Consider the following 24,062-nt stretch of genomic DNA (forward strand, 5'->3'; position numbering starts at 1 on the left):
GACAATTTCAATTCTTCCACCAATCGAATCACTTCATCCGGATTCATCGCCATAATGGACACGAAGAAGAAAGCAAGAGATCAGCACCACTCAAATCAGAAAAACTGAGAAGAGGGAAGAAAGCCCTACGAGAGGGAAGAAGCCCTACGAGAGGGAAGAAAAAATTTTCATAAGATAATATTATTACAACTTGAATAATCACATCTAAATATTTAATATAATTTTAAAGTTGTTGAATTTTTTTTATCTCAAAGTTGCATAATTTCATAGCATACGACAATAAACAACCAACAAATAGTAATGAATTGTGATTTATAAGAATTGTTTTATTTTTAATTTTTAAACATAAGACAATAAAAAATAAAAAAATAAAACTTATAAATAATTTGTTTTAATTTTAATATGGGCTGAAAAAATATATAATTTAATAATATTAAATTTTTTTATTATAAAATAATAGGTGGGGCGGAGCCACCCTTGAGCTATCCCCTAATAGGATTTTTCGTGTTATATATCCTATGAGTAGTATTCCGACTTTTAATCAACAGATGAGATCGTCTAATATATTTCGTGTTACTATAAATATATATGGTATGATAGTTTGATTGAGTAAGAACATACTTATCAGACAATGAAGATTATATCAAAACTATATTACATCATATATACGTGTATTATGAAATTAAACACAAAATATAATAGATGATCTCGTCGCTTACACATTGAAGTGCATGGAAAAAATTTGCGGCATCTTTGAATTAAGTAATATTTTTTATAAAAAAAATAATTATTTTTTATGAGTGTCTCAAATAAAATATATGTTACATAAAATTAATCTGTTAAATCATGTCATAAGAACTTTTGTAAATAATTAATAACAGCCTTTAAAACTTATTGGTTATATAGTTATTGTCATTGAATATTCATGTCACATCAATCAAACGCGTATAAAGGATTTAATAAATATTTGAATAAATTTTTTTTAAGGATGTGAGCTTTTAAACTATTTTAAACTACTTAAAAAACAGAAATATTGAAAATTTAAAAAATATAAATATTTTTCATATTTAATACTTATTAGAAAAATATTGTTTAATGAATAAATGATATATATATATATATAAATAAATTCTAAAGTAATGTTTAAGTTGCATTTGGATGAAAAGAAACAAATGGATTTGATTTCAACATTACATTACATAGTTTAAACAATCCAATTTTGAGAATTATATTCATTTTATAATGAACTTATTAACTACAAATATATTTGATTTTCCCTTTAATTAAAGATTGAGTATCTCATGAGACGGTCTCACGAGTCTCTATATATGACATTACAATAAAAAGTAATATTCTTAACATAAAAAGTAATAATTTTTCATGGATGACCCAAATAAGATATCTCTATCACAAAATACGACTCGTGAGACCGTTTCACATAAATTTTTGCTTTACTTAAAATTGTTTTTCTAATATCGATGACTTATAAATTATAACTTATCTGACATCAATATATCGAGTTTGGAATGATTTATCGTGTTGACATCCGATCGAACAAATTTCTACCTTAAAAGAAATGTTTTTTCGGAGGATTATTATTAAAAATAAGGCATTTTAAAAATTTATAAATTATTTTGCCCAACAAATTTTATGCATAAACTCCCTATCCAATAAGCTATGCGGTGAAACGAAGTTGCACAGGAGAACAGAAAAACAGCAGCAAGTATCATGCGGTAAAATCTTATCCACAAAATCAACCGGAAAAAATCCTAGAAACAAGCGAGGAAATTACAGCCCATTTTGCCATACCTTAATTACAGGAGACATATGGATAAATGCAATGAAGAGATGAATAATTGCAAATATTTGGAGCCCGCTTTTCTCTTTGAATCACTCTCTCTCTCAGATACAGCAGCCAAGATTCCATTTTCTCTACCTTTTTATTTGGCCTTGTGTCTTTGAAAATTTCAAGAAGACAAAACCACAAACCCCTTTTTCCAAAGTTTCCCAACCACTTTTCTTCCGAGTGAAAAGAAACGATTTTTTCTTCTTGTTTCTTGGCATTCTTTTCCCTGTAGTATTTGTGGGTCTTGCTTTGATTTCTGTTTTCTGGGTTTTTTGTGCTTGTTTTTATAGGTGAGGCACAAAAAGATACGGTTTTGATTCAGAAAGAGAGGATATATTTTTGTTTGTTGTTTTTGTTCGATTCGACTGGTTTGCAACGTTAAAAGGTAACTAAATCTTGAAGATGTCTTGCTTGAAGGGTGGGTTTTCTGTTTCTGGGGCTGGTGAAGCCATATTCAAGAACAGAGCACAAGAGTCTTTTCGGGTTTTTTCTTCGATTGGAACTCTGCAATTCAAGGAATCTAATTTAAATGATTTTTGGAGGAAGTCCCTTGATGTGTCCGACCGGAAAAGTACGAGCAATTTGACCATTAATGCTCCTGCAAATTATGAACCCATCAATGTAAGGATTTTTATGTTTAAGCACAAAAATGTTATCCAGTTTTTGTCATAATTATTCTGATTTTTCCCCCTTCTATTTTTGGGGTATTTTAGGCTCAACCATCTGTTTGTATTGGCAAAGCTCAGAGATGGTGGGAAAAATCCCTTCAGCCAAACATGCTGGAGATCAACTCCGCACAAGAACTTGTTGATTGTTTGTTAATTGCTGGCGAAAGATTAGTGATACTTGATTTTTATTCCCCTGGTTGTGGAGGCTGCAAAGCTTTGCATCCTAAGGTAAATTTACCTATCCTCGGACCAAATTCTTGGGTCATTTGTTATCTGTATATTTTGAATTTTTTTAGCATTAGATTAATAATTACTCGATTTTTGCAGATCTGTCAACTGGCTGAAATGAACCCAGATTCGATATTTCTCCAGGTTAATTTTGAACAACATAAGATCATGTGCCGTACCCTTCATGTTCATGTCTTGCCCTTCTTTAGATTCTATAGAGGTGCAGATGGGAGAATGTGTAGCTTCAGCTGTACCAATGCAACTGTAAGCGATCTGAATCATTCTGTTTGAGAATCTTGCTTTTGGATTAATCAAGAATCTGAATTTGTAGTTTTTTTCTTGTGTATTGGGATTTTGGATTTAAGATTCAATTCCTGAATTGGAGTGAAGAATTTGGATTATGGGTCCTGTATATTGGGATCTGATATCCAAGATTTAGTTTTGGGTTAAATCAAGATTGGGATTTGAATTTGTTTTTGGCTTTTGTGGATTGTTTTTTGTCATCAAAGATCTAGTTCTTGGATAAAATCTGGATTTTGATTTGTGTTTTGTTCTTGTGTGTTGAGATTTCATATCCAAGAATCATTTGGATTTGTGAATTATTCTCTTGAGTTGGGGATCTGATAATAACCAAGATAATGTGGATTTGTCGGTTGCTCTTGCACATTTGGATTCCTTATCCACTTTTGATATTTTAAATAACCAGTACTCTTGTAAATGCTGTTTTTTTTTTTAATTGTGTACAGAGATTTGATATCCAAAATCTAATATTTGAATGCAGATCACTAAATTCAAAGACGCGCTAGCTAAACACGGGACTGATCGTTGCAGTCTCGGGCCGGCTCAAGGTTTAAACGAATCGGAGCTCTTGGCCTTGGCCTCGAATGGTTTGATATCAAAGAGTTCGTTACCAAATCCAACTGAGAACGATAACCTTGAAAGTTTGGCGCTTGATGAAACCGGTGCACCGTTTGCATTGGCACGGAAATGAGAATCAGACAGGGGAACTCTATGTTCATTGCTTAGAGCTGGAGATTATTCCTGAGGCTCAGGATTTCTGAGTTTTCCCCTTTATTTTGGGATATCTTTTTAATCTTATCCTATCTTTTCCATATGTAAATTGGCCATCTGTTTTTTTTTTTTTATATATCTTAAGCAAGGGTCTGGTTCTTGAGATATAATTCCTGCGACTCGTTGATTTCGGTGTCGTTGATTTCTGTATAATGGATTTAGTAAGACCATTAATGGCTATTTGTGAACTTTTCGGAGTTCGAATATCGAGTCGTGGTTTTTCTTTTTGGTCGGGAATGGGTTTCTCAAACCCGAGATCTCATCCTCTTTTGACTCCGGGCGAATACGATGAACATGGATCTCATCCTGTTTTTGACTCCGGGCGAATACGAAGAACATGGATAAAACGTTATCCATAGATGAATTTTAGGTGAAGCACCAAAATTTGGATCAAGGGTTTAAACGGCATAATCTCTTAATTATCCGGATTAATAAACATCCAAAATTTTCGACTCACATGTGTAAGTTTGTTATGAGACGATGGGTTATATGATGATGAGATGAGTCGATCAGATTTATAACTATGATAAAAAATGATATTGTTTCAGAAGTTGGATCGTTTCAAAATTCATTTCATAAAATTAAATAATAAGATAATATAAAGTGAGTTTTTGTTTTATTCTATATATAATAATAAGCAAAATTTATGATGACGTGACCAACTACCATTTTGTATAGCCTTTCATCTTTAAATGTAGCGCCATGTATTCAATTTCTTGATTTCATTTTCAAGTTAGCATTATTAAATATAATCATATAAAATTATTTAATATAATAATAACATAATAATAAATAAATAAAAAAAGAAGTGCACAGAGAGATCATGTGAAACTAGTTAGGTCACGCATGAAGTTTCGTGTGACCGAGAACAAAACAAAGATTATGTGACTCGCATATGTACACGTATCTCTTTTCAGTGGTTAGATAATAGTTAAAGGATTTCAAAGTTTAAAATTCTAATCGGATGATTCAATTTTCATGTCTCCGACAAATGATCCGTCGATCATAATCTACTTTGTATAAACAAAACAAAACTTTATCAAACATAGATATTGATATGCTGTTAATGCAAAACCTTTCAGTTAGGGTCGAATCGACCTTTCCACTCATATAAGTATGTCAATAGCGTCGTTCGATAAGTTTTTCCGATACTTTCCCCGTTCTAAGATGAAGTAGGAACCACAATGTAGTAAATAAATCAATAATTATAGGAAAAAACCATGGTCTAAATAGTTTTTAATTTGAGTATTTTACCTTTCAATGTTGTCAATCGTCAAATTAATCTGTCTAAAATCGATGTGTAATTAGATTAGAATGACAAAGAGAAAAGTTACTACATATAAGATCCAGCAAATCTTTACACTCGATATTTGTGATTGAAGTATGTCTCTTAGTGAGACGGTCTCACGAGTCTTTATATGTGAGACGGGTAAACCCTACGATATTCACAATAAAAAGTAATACTTTTAGCATAAAAAGTAATACTTTTTCATGGATGATCCAAATAAGATATACGTCTCACAAAATACGACCCGTGAGACCGTTTCACACAAATTTTTGCCTTGTGATTAATCTATAGATCTAAATGACAATTCGTGTTATGATAGATACGTATAGTATAAACGACTCACTATGTTACATCACGAGATCTACTTCGAAATGCATGGGGATATATACCCTGATTTTGGGTAGATAATGACCAAAAATAGATGGGGTACTCTACTTATGCATGGGTTAGGCATATATGTCCAATTATATTGTATTATTGTTGACTAAGTAACCTAAAAAATGAGCCTAATTGGTGAGACGTGCACGCAAATTAAGGGATTTTAATCATGCGTGACATATTTTTGGAAATTTAAACCATTTAATTCTTGTACAAAATATTTACTTTTCACATGAAAAATTGAAAAAAAAAGTCAAATCTGTCCTCTAAGTTTTTGGTTTTGATTTATTAAATAATCAAAGTTGGGTATTCATCTTATAACTTAAGTTTTCTCAGTTTAAATCTTATTTCATTGGAGTGTTGACGTAACGTCATTTGATGATCCATCAACGTTCCGTTGAAATACACCCAAAAGCTAAAAATTAACCAATTTGACAATATCAAGATCCGATTCTAACTATTTTGTTAGGGCAAAAACTTGTGTGAGACGGTCTCACGAGTCGTATTTTGTGAGACAGATATCTTATTTGGATCATCCATGAAAAAGTATTACTTTTTATGCTAATAGTATTATTTTTTATTGTAAATATCGGTAGGATTGACCCGTCTCATAGATAAAGATTCGTGAGACAGTCTCACAAGAGACATACTCTTTGTTTAGATGATCAAAACAAAAAAAAAAAGAAAAAGAAAAGGTTAAATTGAAGGGAAAAAATGGAAATTTGGGATTATAAAAACAGGCGCACGTGTTTGTACAGTTATTTTCTGTTAGGAAAACATAAACGATTTTAAAAATTACATGGTTAAAAAAATGAATAATCAAAAAAAAAAAGAGAGGAAAAGGTTAAACAGAAATTTGTGGTTATAAAAAACAAATCGTAAATAGAAAGAAAAGAAAAAGGGAAAAATTAAATAGGGACAAACCGACCATACCAATTTGGTCGGATAGGGATATATGACATTTTCACATTAATGTTCATTACACTATGGAATAAAAATTTAGATTTGTAATTGGAATTGTAATTAAAAATTGGATTTTAAAATCTCATTTTGGTGTTTGGCATATTAAAATTTTATTTAAGAATTGGATTAAAATATAAAAAATAATATTATTTTACATTAAAAAAGTATGTATCACCTATTTTTAAATATATTGAATCATAACATTTTTGTAAATATTATACTTTATCATGATAAAAGAAAAAAATATTTTTGAAATAATAAAAAATAAATCCTATCGTTATTAAATAAAGTTTTTAAGAATTGAAAAAACATAAAGTTCATTATGGGGGTTTGATCAAAATTTGACAAATTCAATGTTTATCATTAAAAATAATGGAGGTTGTTAATACATAATAGGACTTTTTAAGTATAGAATATTTTTATTTTGTTTTTATATAAATTTATCGAAATATTATATATCTATAATAAGTGTGTGAATTATAATGCATAATTTTAGGATGACAAAAACTTGTGTGTGACGCTCTCACAGGTCGTATTTTGTGAGACGAGTCTCTTATTTGGGTCATCCATGAAAAAGTTTTAATTTTTATGCTAAGAGTATTACTTTTTATTGTGAATATCGATAGGATTTACTCGTCTCACATATAAAGATTTGTGAGATCGTCTCAGAAGAGACATACTCTTTTAGGAATATCATGTTTTCTTAAGTTTGAAAAAATAATATAAAATTTATGAGTTAGATATACAATTTTAATATTTAGAAATGATTTTTATATTGTCAATAGTTCAAATTCCATGAAATCTTTTCAATTTGGCAAAGTTTTCATTTAACAAAACCAAATCCCATCAAATTTCATAAAATGTTTCGAAATTCCATGTTTCGAAACACTTAAAAAAAATTTCTAATTCCAAATCCCATTTTCCCCTTGTTCTAAACGCATTGGTAATATTTTTTTCTCAATCTCTCTCTAATTCGAATTACATTTTAAATAAGAATTTTAAATAGTTTTCATGTTTTGATATTTGATTTGATTTTTAAATGTAAATGAATGATTTTCAAATTAAAAATATATATTTGAATTGTTTACGTTTAACAAATATCATTTTGGCTGAAGGAGAAAGAGCATGTCACTACGAGATAAAATGGTTGAATGATCATGTTATTTTGATCAATATTGTTGGGTTTGGAAACTAACAATTTTAATTTTAATGATATCAAAGCTTGTCTTGTGTTTTTAACATATTTAATCAAGTGTGAAGTTACTAACTCAAGATAAAATCTGAAACTGAAAATCCGGCGAGCTGTAGTATTTCGATGATATCTCACTGCTCGGTGATGTAAATGACCAAACGCCAAAACTACTGAACATAAAACTCAATTTGCGACAAGTTTTAATTCATGCCAGTTGGGCTAAATCGAATGTCATTTAAGCAACCGATGACAAAAAATCTTGTCAGTTAGGCATCAGTAGTTGCGGTATTTTGGTTAGCATGGTCAGCTCAGTTATCCAAACGAAATGATTTAGTATGAGTTACGAATCTAAGACTATGATCTACAAATCATCTTCACAAGTTAAAGTCTGGATATGAGTTTAAGATGCTGACAAATGACGACGAACTACTAGTTCTGTACAGGTCGAAATCAGCCTTAGCAGATGTATGGTCTAGCTGAAGAGCCCAACTGAATAATCAGTGTAGCTAACGATGCCCACTTGCAGCTGACCTCAAAAATCAGTTAGGCTCAGAAAAAGCGGCGAGCAAGGCGGAAATGACCATTTCAATATAATAAACAGTAAAGAAACTTTACAAACAATCATATTCTTGCGTCTAACGCGTATATCATTCTTGGAGCCTATAAATACAATATCTTGAAGATTAAATACAAGCTTTGGAAGGGGATTCAAAGCATGAGTATCCTATATAAAAAATTAGCTAGAATAAGAGCAAACCCAAGTGTGATTATACATTTGGTATATATATATACCGTAAAAATCATCTCACACAATTACTCACACATATAAATGAGAGTTTAGCTACAAAATTTAGATGAGTGAGTCTTCACGTAAAAATATTAAAGATTATATTTGTAGTCTTCGCATAAAAGACGTTAAATTTATATATGGATTGTGAGGTTGCGGCCTACAATTGAGAATGTGCTAAGAGTTTCGATTAGACAAACGATTAGTCTTAAGTTAAAATTAGTTTGTACAAATAGTTGTATACAAATCAAAATATTCTAATGGATGCTTTCAAAGGGAAGAAGTGGTAACATACGAATTGTTAATCTCCAAACATTCATAAACAAATTCGTGTATATTTATTTATCGAATTTACGTATTATTGGTAGTATTTTTAAGATTATTGTTGAAATGTTTCATGTGATGAGTTAAAAATAATAATATAAAATAAAAAAACTTTAAAAACAATTAATGTGCCTTGATATGTGAACGACTGCGGTCCATGGTCTACTTGTTGACGTTGCCATTTCTTATTTTGCTTGTCTCAAATATATAATCCTCTTTTTATTTTTAATATCATTTTTTATACTAATATACATATATTAATCAATTCTTGAATAATGTACAACTATTTATGAAAGAATTAAATAAGAAAAAGTGTTTTTTGGTTAATTAACTTGTTCACTTTTGAGTTTTGCTCCATTAGATTTTCAAAGTTTGATTATGGTACATTTATTTTTTTATTTTTAGTTATTTTGATCCAATTGGTGACATCACATCTGACAATTAAACAATTTTCGATGTCAGACCAGCATTTTTCGATATCATACCAGTAATTTTTGGTGTCATGTAAGCAATTTACTATGTTTTCTCGACAGTAGAATCAAAATAACCGAAAATTTAAAATCAGTATACACAATCCAAAATTTTCAAAAATTTAATTAATCAAAATCCAAAATTGAAAAAGTTGATTAACTAAAAAAACTCATTTGCCAATATAAAATAAACTTTATTTTACAATTATTTTTTTGAAAAAAATAAACAAACAAACGAACTTAAATATTTTATATGGATAAATTATATCTTTTAAGAAAAAAATATTATTTTTGATATATTCCAAATCTTATAATTTATAGTTTTCACCCACATATAATAATAATAATAATAAATTTATAGTTTTCACCCAGGTGGATGCAACTGCTCCTTATTTCACAATTAATTTTTAAAAAATTAAATATGATATTATTAAAATATAAAATTTTCATCTCAAGATAATCTAATCACCATTTTCATCGTCCTTGGGAACGGAGGAAAATTATATTTTTGACCATATAATTTGCACATTTTCTGTTTTATCATGTACCAATATATTCACAATCTTACGACCTTACTTCACAATTTTTTTTTTTCAAATTTAGTCTTTATTAATGGAAACATCGATATGAAATCGCACACGTTAGCGACTTCCGAAGTCACATCAATATTTTTTAGTATTACATCGTCATTTCTCCACGTAACGCCAAACTACAAACCAGGAAAGCATGAGACCACAAATTAGTCCACAACCAAACTAAAATCGTAATCACTCGTTTTTACTTAATTTCACCGAATCAATTAAATGCTCTATGTGGATCCCAAACATAAATTATTATCATACAATTTTTATATATTATGACGTTAGCCCTACCAGGTTACCGATTTGGATCATCTGCCTGTGTTGTGCTTTTTTTACACGAGATGATCAGCTAATCATCTCGTTACATCTGACAATTTTTCAAATTTATCCGACACTATGTGAGGTCCATCAGATGATCAACTGATCATCTCGTGTAAAAATTATACAACATGCTGCTTTGTTTTCAGTCACAGCAGAGGATCCAAATCCACCAGGCTACCCCTTTCTCAGATTATTCACTGAAAAATTTAACCATGTCTTTCTCGGGGAACCACTCCGTTCTCGCATGTTTGCTGATGATTTCGCACTCTTGCACAGTCTCATACGGGTATGAAGAAGGATGGACTGAGGCGCGCGCCACTTTCTATGGCGGCGGATACGTTTCCGGCACCATGGTTATGTATGATTAACTCCTGCATTACGTAAAGTTCACAGTGTATTATGAGTTATGGCTGCAATTTATTGATTTGTGCTTGTTTCTGCGGACATGCAGGCGAGCTTTTTGATTAAATCTTTACCGTAACCTCTTTTTGATTCAAAGGCAAACACTCGATCTTACAAATAATATATACAGGGCGGCATGCCAAAACGTGAGTGGAAATAAGGTTCATCATAAACGGGCATTCTTATATCAACCTTGTACTAATCACCAACGACCGAGGTGCCGGTGATGTCCAGTCCGTATCCATCAAAGGTTCGAGGACCTATGGGAACCCATGTCCAGGAACTGGGGTCAAAACTGGCAAAACAACTAAGACCGGACGTCGACGGCCAAGCCTCTCTGTCAAGGTCACCACGGGCTATGGTGGCAACGTCATTCGGGACAACGTCATCCCCGCCGGATGGTCCTTCGGCCAGACCTTCACCGGCAGAAAATATATTTTTATAGACGTTAATTTCTATTAGGTTGCGTAGTTGTTTCGGGGTACCAAAATGGGCAACTGCTGATTTTGGAGTGGCTCTAGCCATTATTGGTCAAAATGGAAGGGTTCTGTTCCGTCTTGGACTCTTGGTACAGAATCAGTTGGTTTGTCTTGGAAATAGCAATTTTTAGAGCTGTTTCCACTACAGGCTAAGCCTTGGTTGGAGTGTCTGGTTCATATTATTGTTTGTGTGTTTTTATACATTTTTGCAATCAATAAATGGCCTACTAATGCTTTATAATTTCTTTTGCAATTATTAATACCAGTTTACTAGCGTATACGGTGCATGCGTGTACAGTATTTTTTATATTTCATTTATTTTATATTAAAATAAAAATCATATCATAATTGTAAAAATTAACGAGAAATTTAGTGAAATTTGATATAGATAATTTACAATATTAAAAATGGAGAATATTTTGCTCATCAATTTCAAAAGTAAACTTTATTATTTCATATTTGAAAATCAACATCATCTATTTCAATGGGTAATAATATCAAAGAGGTAACTAATCAACGTATTCTACTCATTCCAATGTGCAATATCATTCAGAATTTTAATACAAAAATGTTAGAAATTTCAAAGCGAACCAAAGTTTTCTCGAATATATAAGGAGGTCAATGATCCCAAGAGTGTCACAAACATGGAAGTTGGACCAAATTCAAATTCGGGCCGGCCTTGTACCAAGATCCAAGTTCTTTAAAAATGCATACAAATTCAACTATTACTATTTTTTTTCTTCTGAAAATTATACAAGTTCAAAATTTTAATAATCAGATGATTGTCTTTCCTACAGTAAATCAGATGTTTATATGATCGTATTTGTAAAGACGTGACACTGACTTGAGTATTGGAGGGTTTCATTGAGTATCTACACATTTTTCTCATTTAAAAAGACTATAAATATGATTGTTAACATTAACGAATTCATTCATTTGGTTCATCCATAGAGATCTAAGAAGTATGCCTTTTTTTTTTGGGAACTAGAGGAGAAAAGAAGTCGAACTCAAGATCATATCATCCCGAGTATTTTAAATCTGAACTCAATCTTGAGTGGTCAACTAGGAGCTCGAATTTGAGTTGATATAATTTGTTGTGTAGAGTCGCCGAATTAGAGAATACTACACAAACGACGAAACATTCGTCTTTACGATCTCACTGTAAATAGTCGGGTCGTTAGTGTTGGTTATATAGAGTTGAATAAAACATGTTTTACTTTTTATCTTTCTTGTATTAGACTAGCACTTTTATGGTTACAGAAGATAGCGGCTTAAATACTTGTATTCATCCTTCACGGCACAATTGAATAATTGAAAAATACAGTGAGTTTTCAGCTCATTTCTTTGCATTTAACATGGTATCAAAGCGTGGATTTCGATCCTATCTCTTGATGCAATACAAGATCTAGCTCAAGTATTGATCTAGCTCACTCGGCTGGGATCTATTGTGTGATTTTTCGCAATTGCACAGTGAAGATTGCGACGACAAACAAGAACTTGATCGAAGTAGCTACTGGCGATTAGCTTAATTGATCAGTGCTTAATTCGAATCATGGCAAATTCAGGTTATTTCAATGATCCTTGCATCCTTTCGATACATCAGAAATGAATTAGGTGAATGATCAACTTCTTGGGGTCGAGAATTATGGAATTTGGAGTCAAGCTATGATAATTTCGTTAAGAACTAAAAATAAGACTGCATTTATTGATGGTTCTTATCCACAACCTATGGTTGGACATGCTTCTTTGCATCAGTGGGAGCGATGCAATGCTTTAGTACTTTCATGGCTTATGAATACTGTTTATAAAGAGATCTACGGAGGGATCGTATATTCAATAGATGCTTCAATAGTTTGGAATGATTTGAAAGAACAGTTTGATAAAGTGAATGGTTCTCGGATCTTTTCTATTCATCGTGATATCAGCCGTTTGACTCAAGGAAATAATACAATATCATCTTACTATTCAAAACTCAAACATCTATGGGATGCGTATGCTTCGTTGGTGAAGCTTCCTCCTTGTGAATGTGACACAACAAGGAAATACGTGAGTCATGATCAGCAACAAAAACTACTTCAATTTCTCATAGTATTGAATGATAACTACATGTCAACTTCGGAGCCAAATCCTTATGATGAGTCCTCTTCTAAGTGTTGGACAGTCTTTCTCTATTATATCTCAAGAGGAATCCTATAGATCATTGACTTTGGTAGTCCCACAACCAGCATTGTGTTCAACTTCCACACAGTACAAAGATGAGGAATCAAAGAAAAATCAGCCTTATTGTGAATATTGCAACTGGAAAGGACATACTAAAACCACATGCTACAAGCTGGTTGAATATCCTCCAAGACATCGTTTACATGGGCAGAAACCTCGTGGTGACTATAGAAAGAATCTGAAAGGCTATGTAAAACCAAAGAAACCTATTGTAGCTGTGAACTTATCTGAAGACAATGATCCTAAGGAATTTTTGACAGAAGATAGCATTTCCCCTGCTCCAGCTTTTACTCAAGAACAATATGCTGAGATAATAAAAATGTTTGGAGGCCATAACATTCATAGCACGAATACACCAGTTGCTAATATGGCAGGTAATGTGCTTCCAAAATTTTATACAGATTGGATAATAGACACATATGCAAATGAACTCATGATTGGATGTCCATCATTGCTGCAAGGTGCTAAACCAATGGCCGATTCATCTAATTCTGTCAAGTTTCCAAATAGTAATAAGCTGTCCATCAGTCACATTGGTTCGGTATTTCTATCTCCATCAATTACCTTGCATAATGTACTTAGTGTTCCTCATTTTCAGTTCAATCTTTTATCAGTTTCCAAGTTTGCCAAATCTCATAATTTTTATGTCACCTTTTATCCACGATTTTGCTTGTTTCAGGACCTAATAAGTGGGAGGATAGTTGGGAGGATAGTTGGGATTGGTAAAAAAAGAACGGGTTGTATCATCTTAACAATCAGCTGATCTAGCATTTCAACCCCTCTTATATTCTAACTTCATTGCCTTCTTCTAATCCGAGTTGTAATACCTTGCATTAAACAAAATAATTTTGTGTGTCAGAATTCAATATCGGTTGACTGTGACATTTGGCACCAAACATTAGGACATATATCTGTTTCCATGATGTATTTGTTACCCTTTTTGACAAAGAATACATCATTTAATCATTGCTCGATGTGTCCTCTATCAAAGCAATCTAAGTTAGCATTTCCCAAGTTAAGCCTGACAAAAACCTTGTTTCCTTTTCAACTCATAGACATGGACATTTGGAGTCTATTTAATACACCTACATATAATGGGGAGAGATAATTCTTAACAATTATTGATGATTTTTTAAGAGGAACTTGGGTTTTTTTTATGCGATCTAAGTTAGATGTGTTCAGGATTCTTAAACAGTTTTTTTCCTTAGTGAACACACAATTCTCTGCTCAAATTAAGTCCATTAGGTCGAACAATGCAGCATATTTTTTAAAATTTGAGTGTAGTAAATTTTTTGCCTTACAAGGTGTTGTTCACTTCAGTTCATGCCCTTAAACAAAATGGAGTGGTTGAGCGCAAGCATAGACACATCCTTGACATAGCTCGATACTTAAGATTTCAAGCTTCTCTTCCTCTACGATTTTAGGGTGATTGTGTTGACATCAGTTTACCTCATCAACAGAACACCAAATCCTGTCCTTGGAAACAAATAACCTTTCGAGATCTTATTTCACAAAAGTCCAGCATACAATCATCTTATAGTTTTGGGATGTCTTTGCTATATTGCATCCCCCCACTACTGATCACAAATTTTCTGCTCGTGCCACGATTTGTGTCTTTTTGGGATATTTCAATGTCCAAAAGAATCTTTAGAACAAGAAATTTTTTGTATCACGAGATGTTATTTTCCATAAGGACTCGTTTCATTTTGCCGAGAATGTGCCATTTGTTTCCCCATTTCCAACTTCGTCTACTTGTCCAAAAAATTTCCATGAAGATGAATGCCATCTTCAATCCACAAATGAGTCTTCGGATTTTCCACTGCCTTGTAGTGATCTTGTTTCACCATTGAGAAGATCTTATAGGACTAGAACAATTCCTCAATGAACACTAGATTTTTCTTGTCTTACGTTGCCTCAAAGTAACTCTACTCAGTGCTTCTATCCTATCTCTCAACACCTTTCTTACTCCAGATTTTCTCCACCCTATCAAAACTTTGCAGCTGTCATTTCCTCATTTTCAAAGCCTTGATTTTACCATGAGACAATAAGAGATACTAGATGGCAAAAGGCTATGGAATTAGAGCTTGCAGCCCTGCATTCTAATCGTACTTGGGATGTGGTTGATCTTCCTGATAATGTTAGACCCATTGGTTGTAGATGGGTGTACAAAGTAAAGCATCACCCGGATGAATCAGTTGATAAATTCAAAGCCCGTTTGGTCGCCAAAAGGTTTTATGCAACAACCGAGAATTGATTTCCATGACACTTTTTCTCCTACTGCCAAGATAGTCATCATCCGATGCTTGCTTAGTTTGGCAGCAACCAATAACTGGTCTCTAACACAAATGGATGTGGCTAATGCCTTTATTCAAGGTGATTTTGATGAGGAGATTTTTATGACGCTTCCACTTGGCTATCACATTCAAGGTCCTCATAAGGTATGTCGTTTGTGCAAGTCGTTGTATGGTCTTAAGCAGGCTTCAAGGCAATAGAATCATAAATTTGCTGGGATAATGCAAGATGCTGGTTACACACAATCCCACCATGATCACTCCATTTTTACCAGACGAGATTCCCAGCATATCATTATTCTAGTGGTTTATGTAGATGACATTGTCATAACAGTGAGTAATTCATAATTAATTGCAAACCTGAAGCATTTCTTGCACTCTCGTTTGGAAATCCGAGACCTTGGCAAGCTAAAATATTTTTTGGGCATTGAGATTGCTCGATCAGCTAAGGGAATCTATCTAAATCAACGCAAACATGAATTGGCAGCTCATTGCAGATACTCGTATAGCTGGGAGCAAACCATTCGATACACCTATGGAACAAAATAAAAAATTGACAACTGTGGAGTTGGATTACATTATTTTTCACGACAGACCTAGTAATCCTCATGATCTCTTGCTGCATAGTCCAGACTCCTTTCAAAGATTGGTCGGTCGGCTGATCTATTTTACTATCACAAGACCTGATATATGTTATGTGGTTCAGCATCTTATCCAATTCATACATTCCCCAAAACAATCTCACATGGATGTTGCTATTCGAGTGGTCAAATATCTCAAGTGTTCTTCTGTTCTGGGTATCTTGTTGACAGCGAGGAACTCTATGGTTCTTTCAGCTTATTGTGATTTCGATTGGGCTTCTTGCCCTATGTCCAGACGTTCATTGACTGGATTCTGTGTTAAACTTGGTGATTCCTTATTATCTTGGCGAACCAAGAAGCAAAATACCGTGTCGAGCTCTTCGGCCGAAGCATAATACCGAGCTATGGAAGCTACCACCTGTGAAATCGTTTGGATCTGTGGTATTCTGCATGATATGGGAGTCACACTTCCTCAGCCAGAAACTTTTTATTGTGACAATAAAGCAGCACTTCACATTGCTGCTAATCCAATGTACCATGAGCGCTCTAATCATACTGAGATAGATTGTCACGTGGTCCGTGAGAAGATCGTGATGGGAACCGCTCTCTACCATTGACAACTTGCTGACATCTTCACCAAGAGCTTAGGAAAGGATCAACATCGTTATCTACTGTCCAAGCTTGGTACTCGAAACTTGTATCAAGTTTGGGGGGATTAATAAAACGTGTTTTACTTTTTATCTTTCTTGTATTAGACTAGCACTTTTATGGTTACAGAAGATAGCGGCTTAAATACTTGTATTCATCCTTCACAACCGAATAATTGAAAAAATACGGTGAGTTTTTCAGCTCATTTCTTTGCGTTTAACAGTTTGCTCCTGACAGCTCTAGCTCATTTACCTGCTAACACTCTCCCACCTGTGTTTTGCATGTATCCACCCCAAGATTAGTCGGCCATGGGCCATCAATTTAGGATGCTAGTCTTGACATACGTATTTTCTCCTCCTCAACCATCGATCATTCATTTGAAGGAATCAACAACGGCCAGTGTCAAAGAATATAACAAATAAAAAGAACCCATAACACAATCATCTGTTCCTGAAACACAGCGGCCACCACTCTCATCACAAATAGAACACAAAAGTGAACCAGAGATAGATGACGCGAAACGAACAATTTGGTATCCTTAATAAGACATTGTTCCTGTGAAGTCATGGGCCACTATTAGCACCGATGCAGTAGTTGCTAATGACAAAAAATATCAAGCTTTTTGGAAAAGTATCGGATATTATTAGAACAAGCATCGGCCTGTCGGAACTGTGCAGAGACACTGGAAGCAGCTAAAATCAATTATTATAAGTTATAGTCGATGGTGAATGAGTTTTCTACAACCTACAATAATTTATATACTCATCGTTAAAGCGGATGGAGTGACGAGAATGTGTTATATAACGCACTTAGTATGTGGAAGGCCAATGACAATAACAAGGAGTTCAAGTACATGCATGTATGGAGGGTTCTCAGAGAGTATGAGAAATATGCTGCAAAATCAATTAGTCATCTGTTAGCAAGAATGCAAGGACATCCGAGTAAGAGGGGCACTCTTCCACATCAAATCCGGATGCTCCTATGGACGTGGACGATTGTGAAGTCTGTACTCGTCCAATGGGGCAGAAGACAACAAAGAGGAAAGGCAAATCCAAAGCTAGAGACATTGATGATGTGGGATTCGGCAGTATGTGCAAAAAATGGAAGAATTACAAACGCATAGAATTGAGATTCAAAAGCAAGAGATGTTAGTTAAGGATTATGAAATCTTCATGAAGAATACTATTGGAATGACAGAAGACCAACTTAATTTTCATCGCAAATTCTGTGGAAAATATCAAAAAGAAATATTGTCTTTAGTAGATTTCCTTTAGGTGATCTTCATGAAATTTACGAAGTAGTTTGCAGATTTTTGGATTGTGAACAAATGAATGGATTTTTTTATGTGACAATGATAGACATAACGAAGACCAAAAAAAATTTATGAATAAAGGTTCACGACTGGGAGTGCACTCAAAATCTTTAATCCCCATCACCAAAGAAAGGGTCCCTCGTGATCTCAAAACACCAACAGCTGCGAAGAAAGAGATTTGAGGATTTGCCAAATGGGATAAAGATAAGATCATGGATTTCCTTTGGCTATCCCATCGAATCACACCCGTTGGATCCCAAAAATCTAGCAACCCAACGGCTCAAATCCAATCTTGAACAGGTGCCGTAAGCGCATCAGACAGCAAAAACCACCATACAAATGCAGCCCACGAAACCATTCACCGCAATTTCTCCAGTTCAAGAATTCATCTTGGAGAAATGGCAGCTGTCACCACACAAGCCTCTGTCGCCGGTTTCCGGCCTTGTGCTTCGAAAACCCGATTCCTCACCGGATCATCAGGTAAATTGAACCGGGAAGTCTCCGTGACACAGGCGGTTTCATCCTACAGATCAGTCAAAGTTGAAGCCAAGAAAGGCCAGTGGCTGCCGGGGCTGGCTTCTCCCTCCTACCTTAACGGCAGGTTTGCAAACGAGTCGAGCTCGAGTTAGTGTCGAAATTTTTAAGGACACTGATCTGTTTCTTATGTGTTTTCTTCTCTCAGTCTTCCAGGTGACAATGGGTTTGATCCATTAGGACTAGCAGAAGACCCGGAGAACTTGAGATGGTTTGTCCAGGCTGAGCTTGTGAATGGACGATGGGCAATGCTCGGCGTTGCAGGCATGCTGTTGCCTGAAGTTTTCACGTCGATCGGAGTCATCAACGTTCCGAAATGGTACGAAGCAGGAAAAGCTGATTACTTCGCCTCCTCATCGACCCTCTTCGTCATCGAGTTTATTCTGTTCCACTACGTCGAGATCAGGAGGTGGCAAGACATCAAGAACCCAGGAAGTGTTAACCAAGATCCCATATTTAAGAACTACAGCTTACCTCCCAATGAAGTTGGTTATCCCGGAGGCATTTTCAACCCTTTGAACTTCTCCCCCTCTTTGGAAGCCAAGGAGAAAGAGATAGCCAACGGTAAGACGCTATTACGGTTGTTAAAAAATATCAACTGTCTCCTATGTTCGTGTTTCTAACGTTTCCAATCAGTGACGAAATCAGAAATATAATGTACTTGTGTATGAATTTGCAGGAAGACTAGCAATGTTGGCATTCTTGGGATTCATCGTGCAGCACAATGTAACTGGAAATGGGCCATTTGACAACCTGTTGCAGCACCTTTCAGACCCATGGCACAACACCATTATCCAGACATTCTCTAATTGATTTCATTACACACAGAAGTATGATGTTTTTTCTTTCATGTTCATTGGATTTGGCAGAGATTTGTGCTGTACTTGCAAACAAAGGGAGCTTCAATGTACAGGGAATTCTAATGGCAATTAATATTGATATAATGTTTCATAAATCACGGACTATCTTATGCTTATAAATCAATCACAATCTTTAAAGAAACACACTCGTGGGAACATATAATCTTTACGTGGAACAATTAGAACAAGTCATTACAAGAATTTCTTTTGAAATTTTTCTATCCACTAAGATCTCGGACAATAAGTAGAAATAGAACTGTATCAACGCAAAATGTCGAAATGATGATGCCAGGAATCGGGCACCAATGTTTTATTGATTTGGGAGACCGCAAATATCCTAGGTCCTCTATGCCTTAACGAGCTGAAGGGGCGCATATGATCATTTAATGGTTGATCTTTATCGTTCTCGAGTAGTGCTGAGTTTGGAGAGCCAGGTCTTTAACTAAATCTTCCTTCTAATTTGGGGGCTGCGAGATATCAGTGATTTACATGAGTAACATATCGAGGTTAGCTAGAAAACATTAGGACAGGACTTAAAAGAACTAGCAGCTAATGTAAACTCGAGTCATAAACGCATCCAAACAATCCTTAAAAGAATTTTTTCGCACGAGTAATGAATTGTGTTACTGATTGACAAGGACTGACCTGAAGATAAGAAGTCTCGTTCAGCATAGAAATGGCACATGAACCAGAAGTAGGAACTAAACTATGTTGCAAACTGTTGTAGACAGATCTCGGGAGTTCAAGATTTCCATTTATCTGATAATCCATAGCACTAGGAAGATAACTTGCCTCCCTCCCGGCCTCCAAGACATCAGGAAAACTTAAATTTCCAAATGGATGATATGGAAATTGTTCGATGAGCGGCAGTCTCAACAGAGCGGAGCTTGTATAATCGTCGATGGTAATACTATTCTGAGCATCATTTTTCTGTTGTCTTGAACTGTCGAGATTATCGTCTTTCACCTCACCAAAGAAACTAGAACAAGATGGGAAGGACGCATCTTGGGAGCACTCCAAATCTCTAAAGAGAAACGTCAGAGACTACATATTATACTAGAGAAAACTATCAAAAATCAAATCATCCAAGTTTCAACTCAACGAATAAATCAAATTTCCTACGAACAAATTAATCCTTATATCGTTTGATTTGTCGCAACTATATAGTTTATGATATCGTATCAGAGAGATCCACTCACCTACTAGACAAGAAATGGGCTTCATTCTTTAGCATCATGTGTTGTCTCTCACCCTCTGGAAACCATGTCGGCGTTTGGCAATGCTGATCACTAGTAGTTGTAGTTGAAAAGTGCATCCCATTTAGGAACTAAAAATTTCCAGTGCGCGCAAATTTTTATAATGACATGTAACATACAAAAAAAAAAGAAAAAAGAAAGAAAGAAATAAACAGCAACAAGAACACTCTGCACTAGTAGATTGATTTTATACCTGGCTCGTGCAATCAAATGGAACAAGTGGGAACTTCCCAAAATTTTCCTGCTAAAATAGAAGTATACTGGTTACTTTAGTCTCTTTCCATTGGATATAGTTCATGCAGAATATCAAAACAAATCATATACTAATAATTAACATTATGCTTATTTTACAGAATGCCAAAAAATATTTCTCAAAATTCTTCCATTTTTCTGAACCAGAGAAATAAATGCAGTACCTTTTGCATGTGAATCCTATTGAGAGATTCCATTAGCGAATTCTCCATCTGATTAAGATGTTCAACATCTTCAATTTTGTCTGGATTAGTCCACCAGCTGACAAAGAAAATACTTCAAAAATCTAAAGTTGTATTTGGATTAATTGATTTCAAATATATGGATTTCAAATATTTTCAAATGTATTTGTAGTTTAGAGTAGTGAGACCATAAACCTCAAATTTACCAGTAAAATGTTTTAGTAATGTTTTATGTTAATTAGGATGGATTTCAAGTTCACCCAACAATGAACAATTTGAAATTCATTCTAATTAATATAACTAATATGTAAATAAATAATGTGTGGATTTGATATTTCATTTATTGTTTCATTTTTAATGCTAAAACTATAATCGAAATTCATGGATTTCAAATCCATCATCCCAAATGCAACCTAAAAGAAATTCAGCGATGAGTTCAAGATAGTTACCTGGATGAGTATAAAACTACGAAGAAATAAACTCAAGCATTACATCACAACAACCCAAGATTTTCTGATAGCAGTTGTGAAATAAAGATAGCACTGCATTTTATTTTTCAGAAGCCAGAGTATCAACAAGGGGAAAAAATAAATTTCTCTAAGATTTTTGAAATAGAAACTTGGCGAAAATTTTGAACCTATGTGCTTCTATTAATAGACAAGTCTATTAAAAATTATATTTGATGTACTAAAGATTTTAGCTTTTACCTTAATCTATTATGTACTTGAGTAAGCTGATCACGCAGCATCCTCACTCGGTTTTGCATTTCCTAGCAGTAGCAGATCATCAGAAGAAGATTTAAAGGATGACCCACGATCTAGTAGGCTCAAATTTTGATAATTACAGATGATGCAAGGAAAAATGAGACGTACCTCGATTGATGATGTACTGCAAAATTGAGAAAGAAAATTAAAACAGAACAGATGAAAGTATAATTGATAAGAAATTAGAAAGAAGAGCAAATACAATTAGTTGACAGATATAATATCCACCTCGCATCAAGAAACTCTTCTATATCAACATCCTGGTCAAGCTTCTTGAAATTTCTTTTTAGTGTCTATCATTTAATGAATCCAAAGGAGCGAAATTCAATTACTCTTTTCCCAAAGAAGAATAATTTAAGGAACACGATTCATACTTAAACATTGAACTTACTTCAAGACTCTCCAACCTCCTGTTCAATGGCCATAAAGATGGAAAAAAGAATAAGTTGCATCGACGATCCTTCAACTTGACAGAAACAAAATCGAGCTTAAGTATCACTGTTTACCTTTTAGCCCTTTCTTTCGGTGTAAGTTGAGCATATTTTGCAATCATCTCATCAATGTTGCTGAAACCGAAAACAATAAGTATGGTGAGTATTTAGCACCAAATCATACATTAAAAGATTTACTTAAACATGAATAACCAAGGCTTGCATTTTAACTTCCATTTCATGACTTATTGTTTTCTTATGAAACCATAGTCTTCAGATATTGTCTAGCTTACAGAATCTAGTAAGACACATTCAATAAATTTCCGCAATTAAGGTATGGTGTTTATTCTCTTTCGCCACACGAGCATTGTGCAGCGCCAGCGAGCAGAAAAGTTCATCTCAAATGAATAAAGTTTTCGATTTTATGTACAGTTCCACTAAAAATCATAGTTCTATCTTTGAATAAACTAAAGTTCTAGGAAAGCCAGGGGATATGACGAGACAGATACATGTACTATTAGCTTAACATGACAGCATTTCCAAATAAAACAAAGATTCATGACACAATCACATGGCACAAAACAAACTAATCTAAATGCTCAAAATAGACCTGCGTGGTCCTCGAAAAATCGATGGCTTTCCTGTAGGAGAAAACATAAGAAGGATAATATCAATGTCACACAACACTGAAATTTCCTGAGCCTTTTTCAGTATTCCAGCTCTCCGTTTGCCATAGGTAACTTGCCGGCTGCTCAGGTTCTCCAATCTCTGTATCTTCAACTTAACTCTTCCCATCCTACAAAACAATAAAACTCGAACATATATAGGCCATCCCAATTCCTTCAAAGACATCAAGTTTAAGAGAAATACAAATTTATAGGCAAAGATCCAATCTTTTCTTCCATTTTTCTTCATCAAATCATCGAGATTAAACAGGAAAAAAGAAAGAAAACAAAAACAACCTTGAAAAAAGATCAAATCGGAAAACACCCTCCACAGGATTCCTCTGTTGTCCCACAAACTAGGGATCAAAATATGAAGAAACAACCTGGGAAAAAGAATGAAAAAATGCCAAGAAGAAAATTTTTTAGGCTACCCTACTGGAGTATTACCGCGAAAAACTAAAACCCATTTGCATGGTGGCTCTAAACTCTATAATTACACAACACATAAAGAAATGAAAGAGGTAATTGCCCTAAAAATGGGATACCCATAAGAGGAAACCATCTTGTACATATAAAAAAAAGGGAAAATTAAAAAAAAAAATTAAAAAAAGGAGACAAACGAAAAGGCAATCGTTACAAGGGATGGTAAAGAAAATAGATTGGTAAAAATAAGGGGATGGGATAAAAGAGGAGGAGACAAGAGGTGGTACTATGATTTCGGCAGGTAAAACTCGCGGGAGAATCGAACCTAACGTTGTCACTCTATCGCAGTGTGACACAGAGAAGGTGACGAAATAGTTTACACGTGTAGGGAATGCATGAGCTTCTGCTGTTTGTTAATCATATGCCCGGTTGATTCCATTATAGCCTCGGCTATATTACTCAGTGGCACGTCTTGCATATGATCTGATTGTTTTGAGTCGAGTCGGGTCAAATATCAATTTTACGTATTTTTTTTAATAATGATTATTAAATATATAATAAGATATAAGATTTAACTAATTATTATATTTTTTAAACATCATATTGAAAATTTTTAAACAAATTATTAATAGACTTGCAATATAA

At 34.0% G+C, this 24,062-nt stretch overlaps 3 protein-coding genes across 6 annotated transcripts; 2 read left to right on the top strand and 1 right to left on the bottom strand.

Moving 5' to 3' along the window:
* The first annotated feature begins 1,749 nt into the window (after positions 1 to 1,749).
* On the top strand, positions 1,750 to 4,017 carry LOC142521007 (thioredoxin-like 1-1, chloroplastic). The gene is made up of 4 exons (XM_075624188.1): positions 1,750 to 2,467; positions 2,560 to 2,742; positions 2,842 to 3,006; positions 3,524 to 4,017. The coding sequence occupies exons 1-4, from the start codon at positions 2,249 to 2,251 to the stop codon at positions 3,731 to 3,733; spliced, it is 777 nt and encodes a 258-aa protein (XP_075480303.1). The 5' UTR covers positions 1,750 to 2,248; the 3' UTR covers positions 3,734 to 4,017.
* A 14,379-nt stretch (positions 4,018 to 18,396) lies between these two features.
* On the top strand, positions 18,397 to 19,539 carry LOC142520528 (chlorophyll a-b binding protein 4, chloroplastic-like). Its single transcript, XM_075623540.1, has 3 exons — positions 18,397 to 18,651; positions 18,733 to 19,148; positions 19,264 to 19,539. Exons 1-3 carry the CDS (start codon positions 18,449 to 18,451, stop codon positions 19,395 to 19,397), a joined length of 753 nt encoding a protein of 250 aa, XP_075479655.1. The 5' UTR covers positions 18,397 to 18,448; the 3' UTR covers positions 19,398 to 19,539.
* LOC142520527 (agamous-like MADS-box protein AGL65) lies at positions 19,299 to 23,836 on the bottom strand. Of its 4 annotated transcripts, XM_075623536.1 has the most exons (13): positions 23,705 to 23,829; positions 23,292 to 23,377; positions 22,940 to 23,125; positions 22,405 to 22,464; positions 22,290 to 22,308; positions 22,127 to 22,191; positions 22,007 to 22,022; positions 21,842 to 21,903; positions 21,117 to 21,213; positions 20,894 to 20,944; positions 20,644 to 20,771; positions 20,090 to 20,468; positions 19,299 to 19,911 (listed from the first exon to the last, which is right to left on the bottom strand). In XM_075623536.1, exons 3-13 carry the CDS (start codon positions 23,122 to 23,124, stop codon positions 19,900 to 19,902), a joined length of 1,074 nt encoding a protein of 357 aa, XP_075479651.1. In that variant the 5' UTR covers position 23,125; positions 23,292 to 23,377; positions 23,705 to 23,829; the 3' UTR covers positions 19,299 to 19,899. The 4 variants fall into 4 exon arrangements, with proteins under 4 accessions (XP_075479651.1, XP_075479652.1, XP_075479650.1 ...); XM_075623537.1 differs by lacking the exon at positions 23,292 to 23,377 and having other exon boundaries at positions 23,705 to 23,836; XM_075623535.1 differs by lacking the exon at positions 23,705 to 23,829 and having other exon boundaries at positions 23,292 to 23,677.
* Between the last annotated feature and the right edge of the window lie 226 nt (positions 23,837 to 24,062).

This window comes from Primulina tabacum, chromosome 12 (assembly GCF_025594145.1).
Source record: "Primulina tabacum isolate GXHZ01 chromosome 12, ASM2559414v2, whole genome shotgun sequence".
Classification (NCBI taxonomy): Eukaryota; Viridiplantae; Streptophyta; class Magnoliopsida; order Lamiales; family Gesneriaceae; genus Primulina; species Primulina tabacum.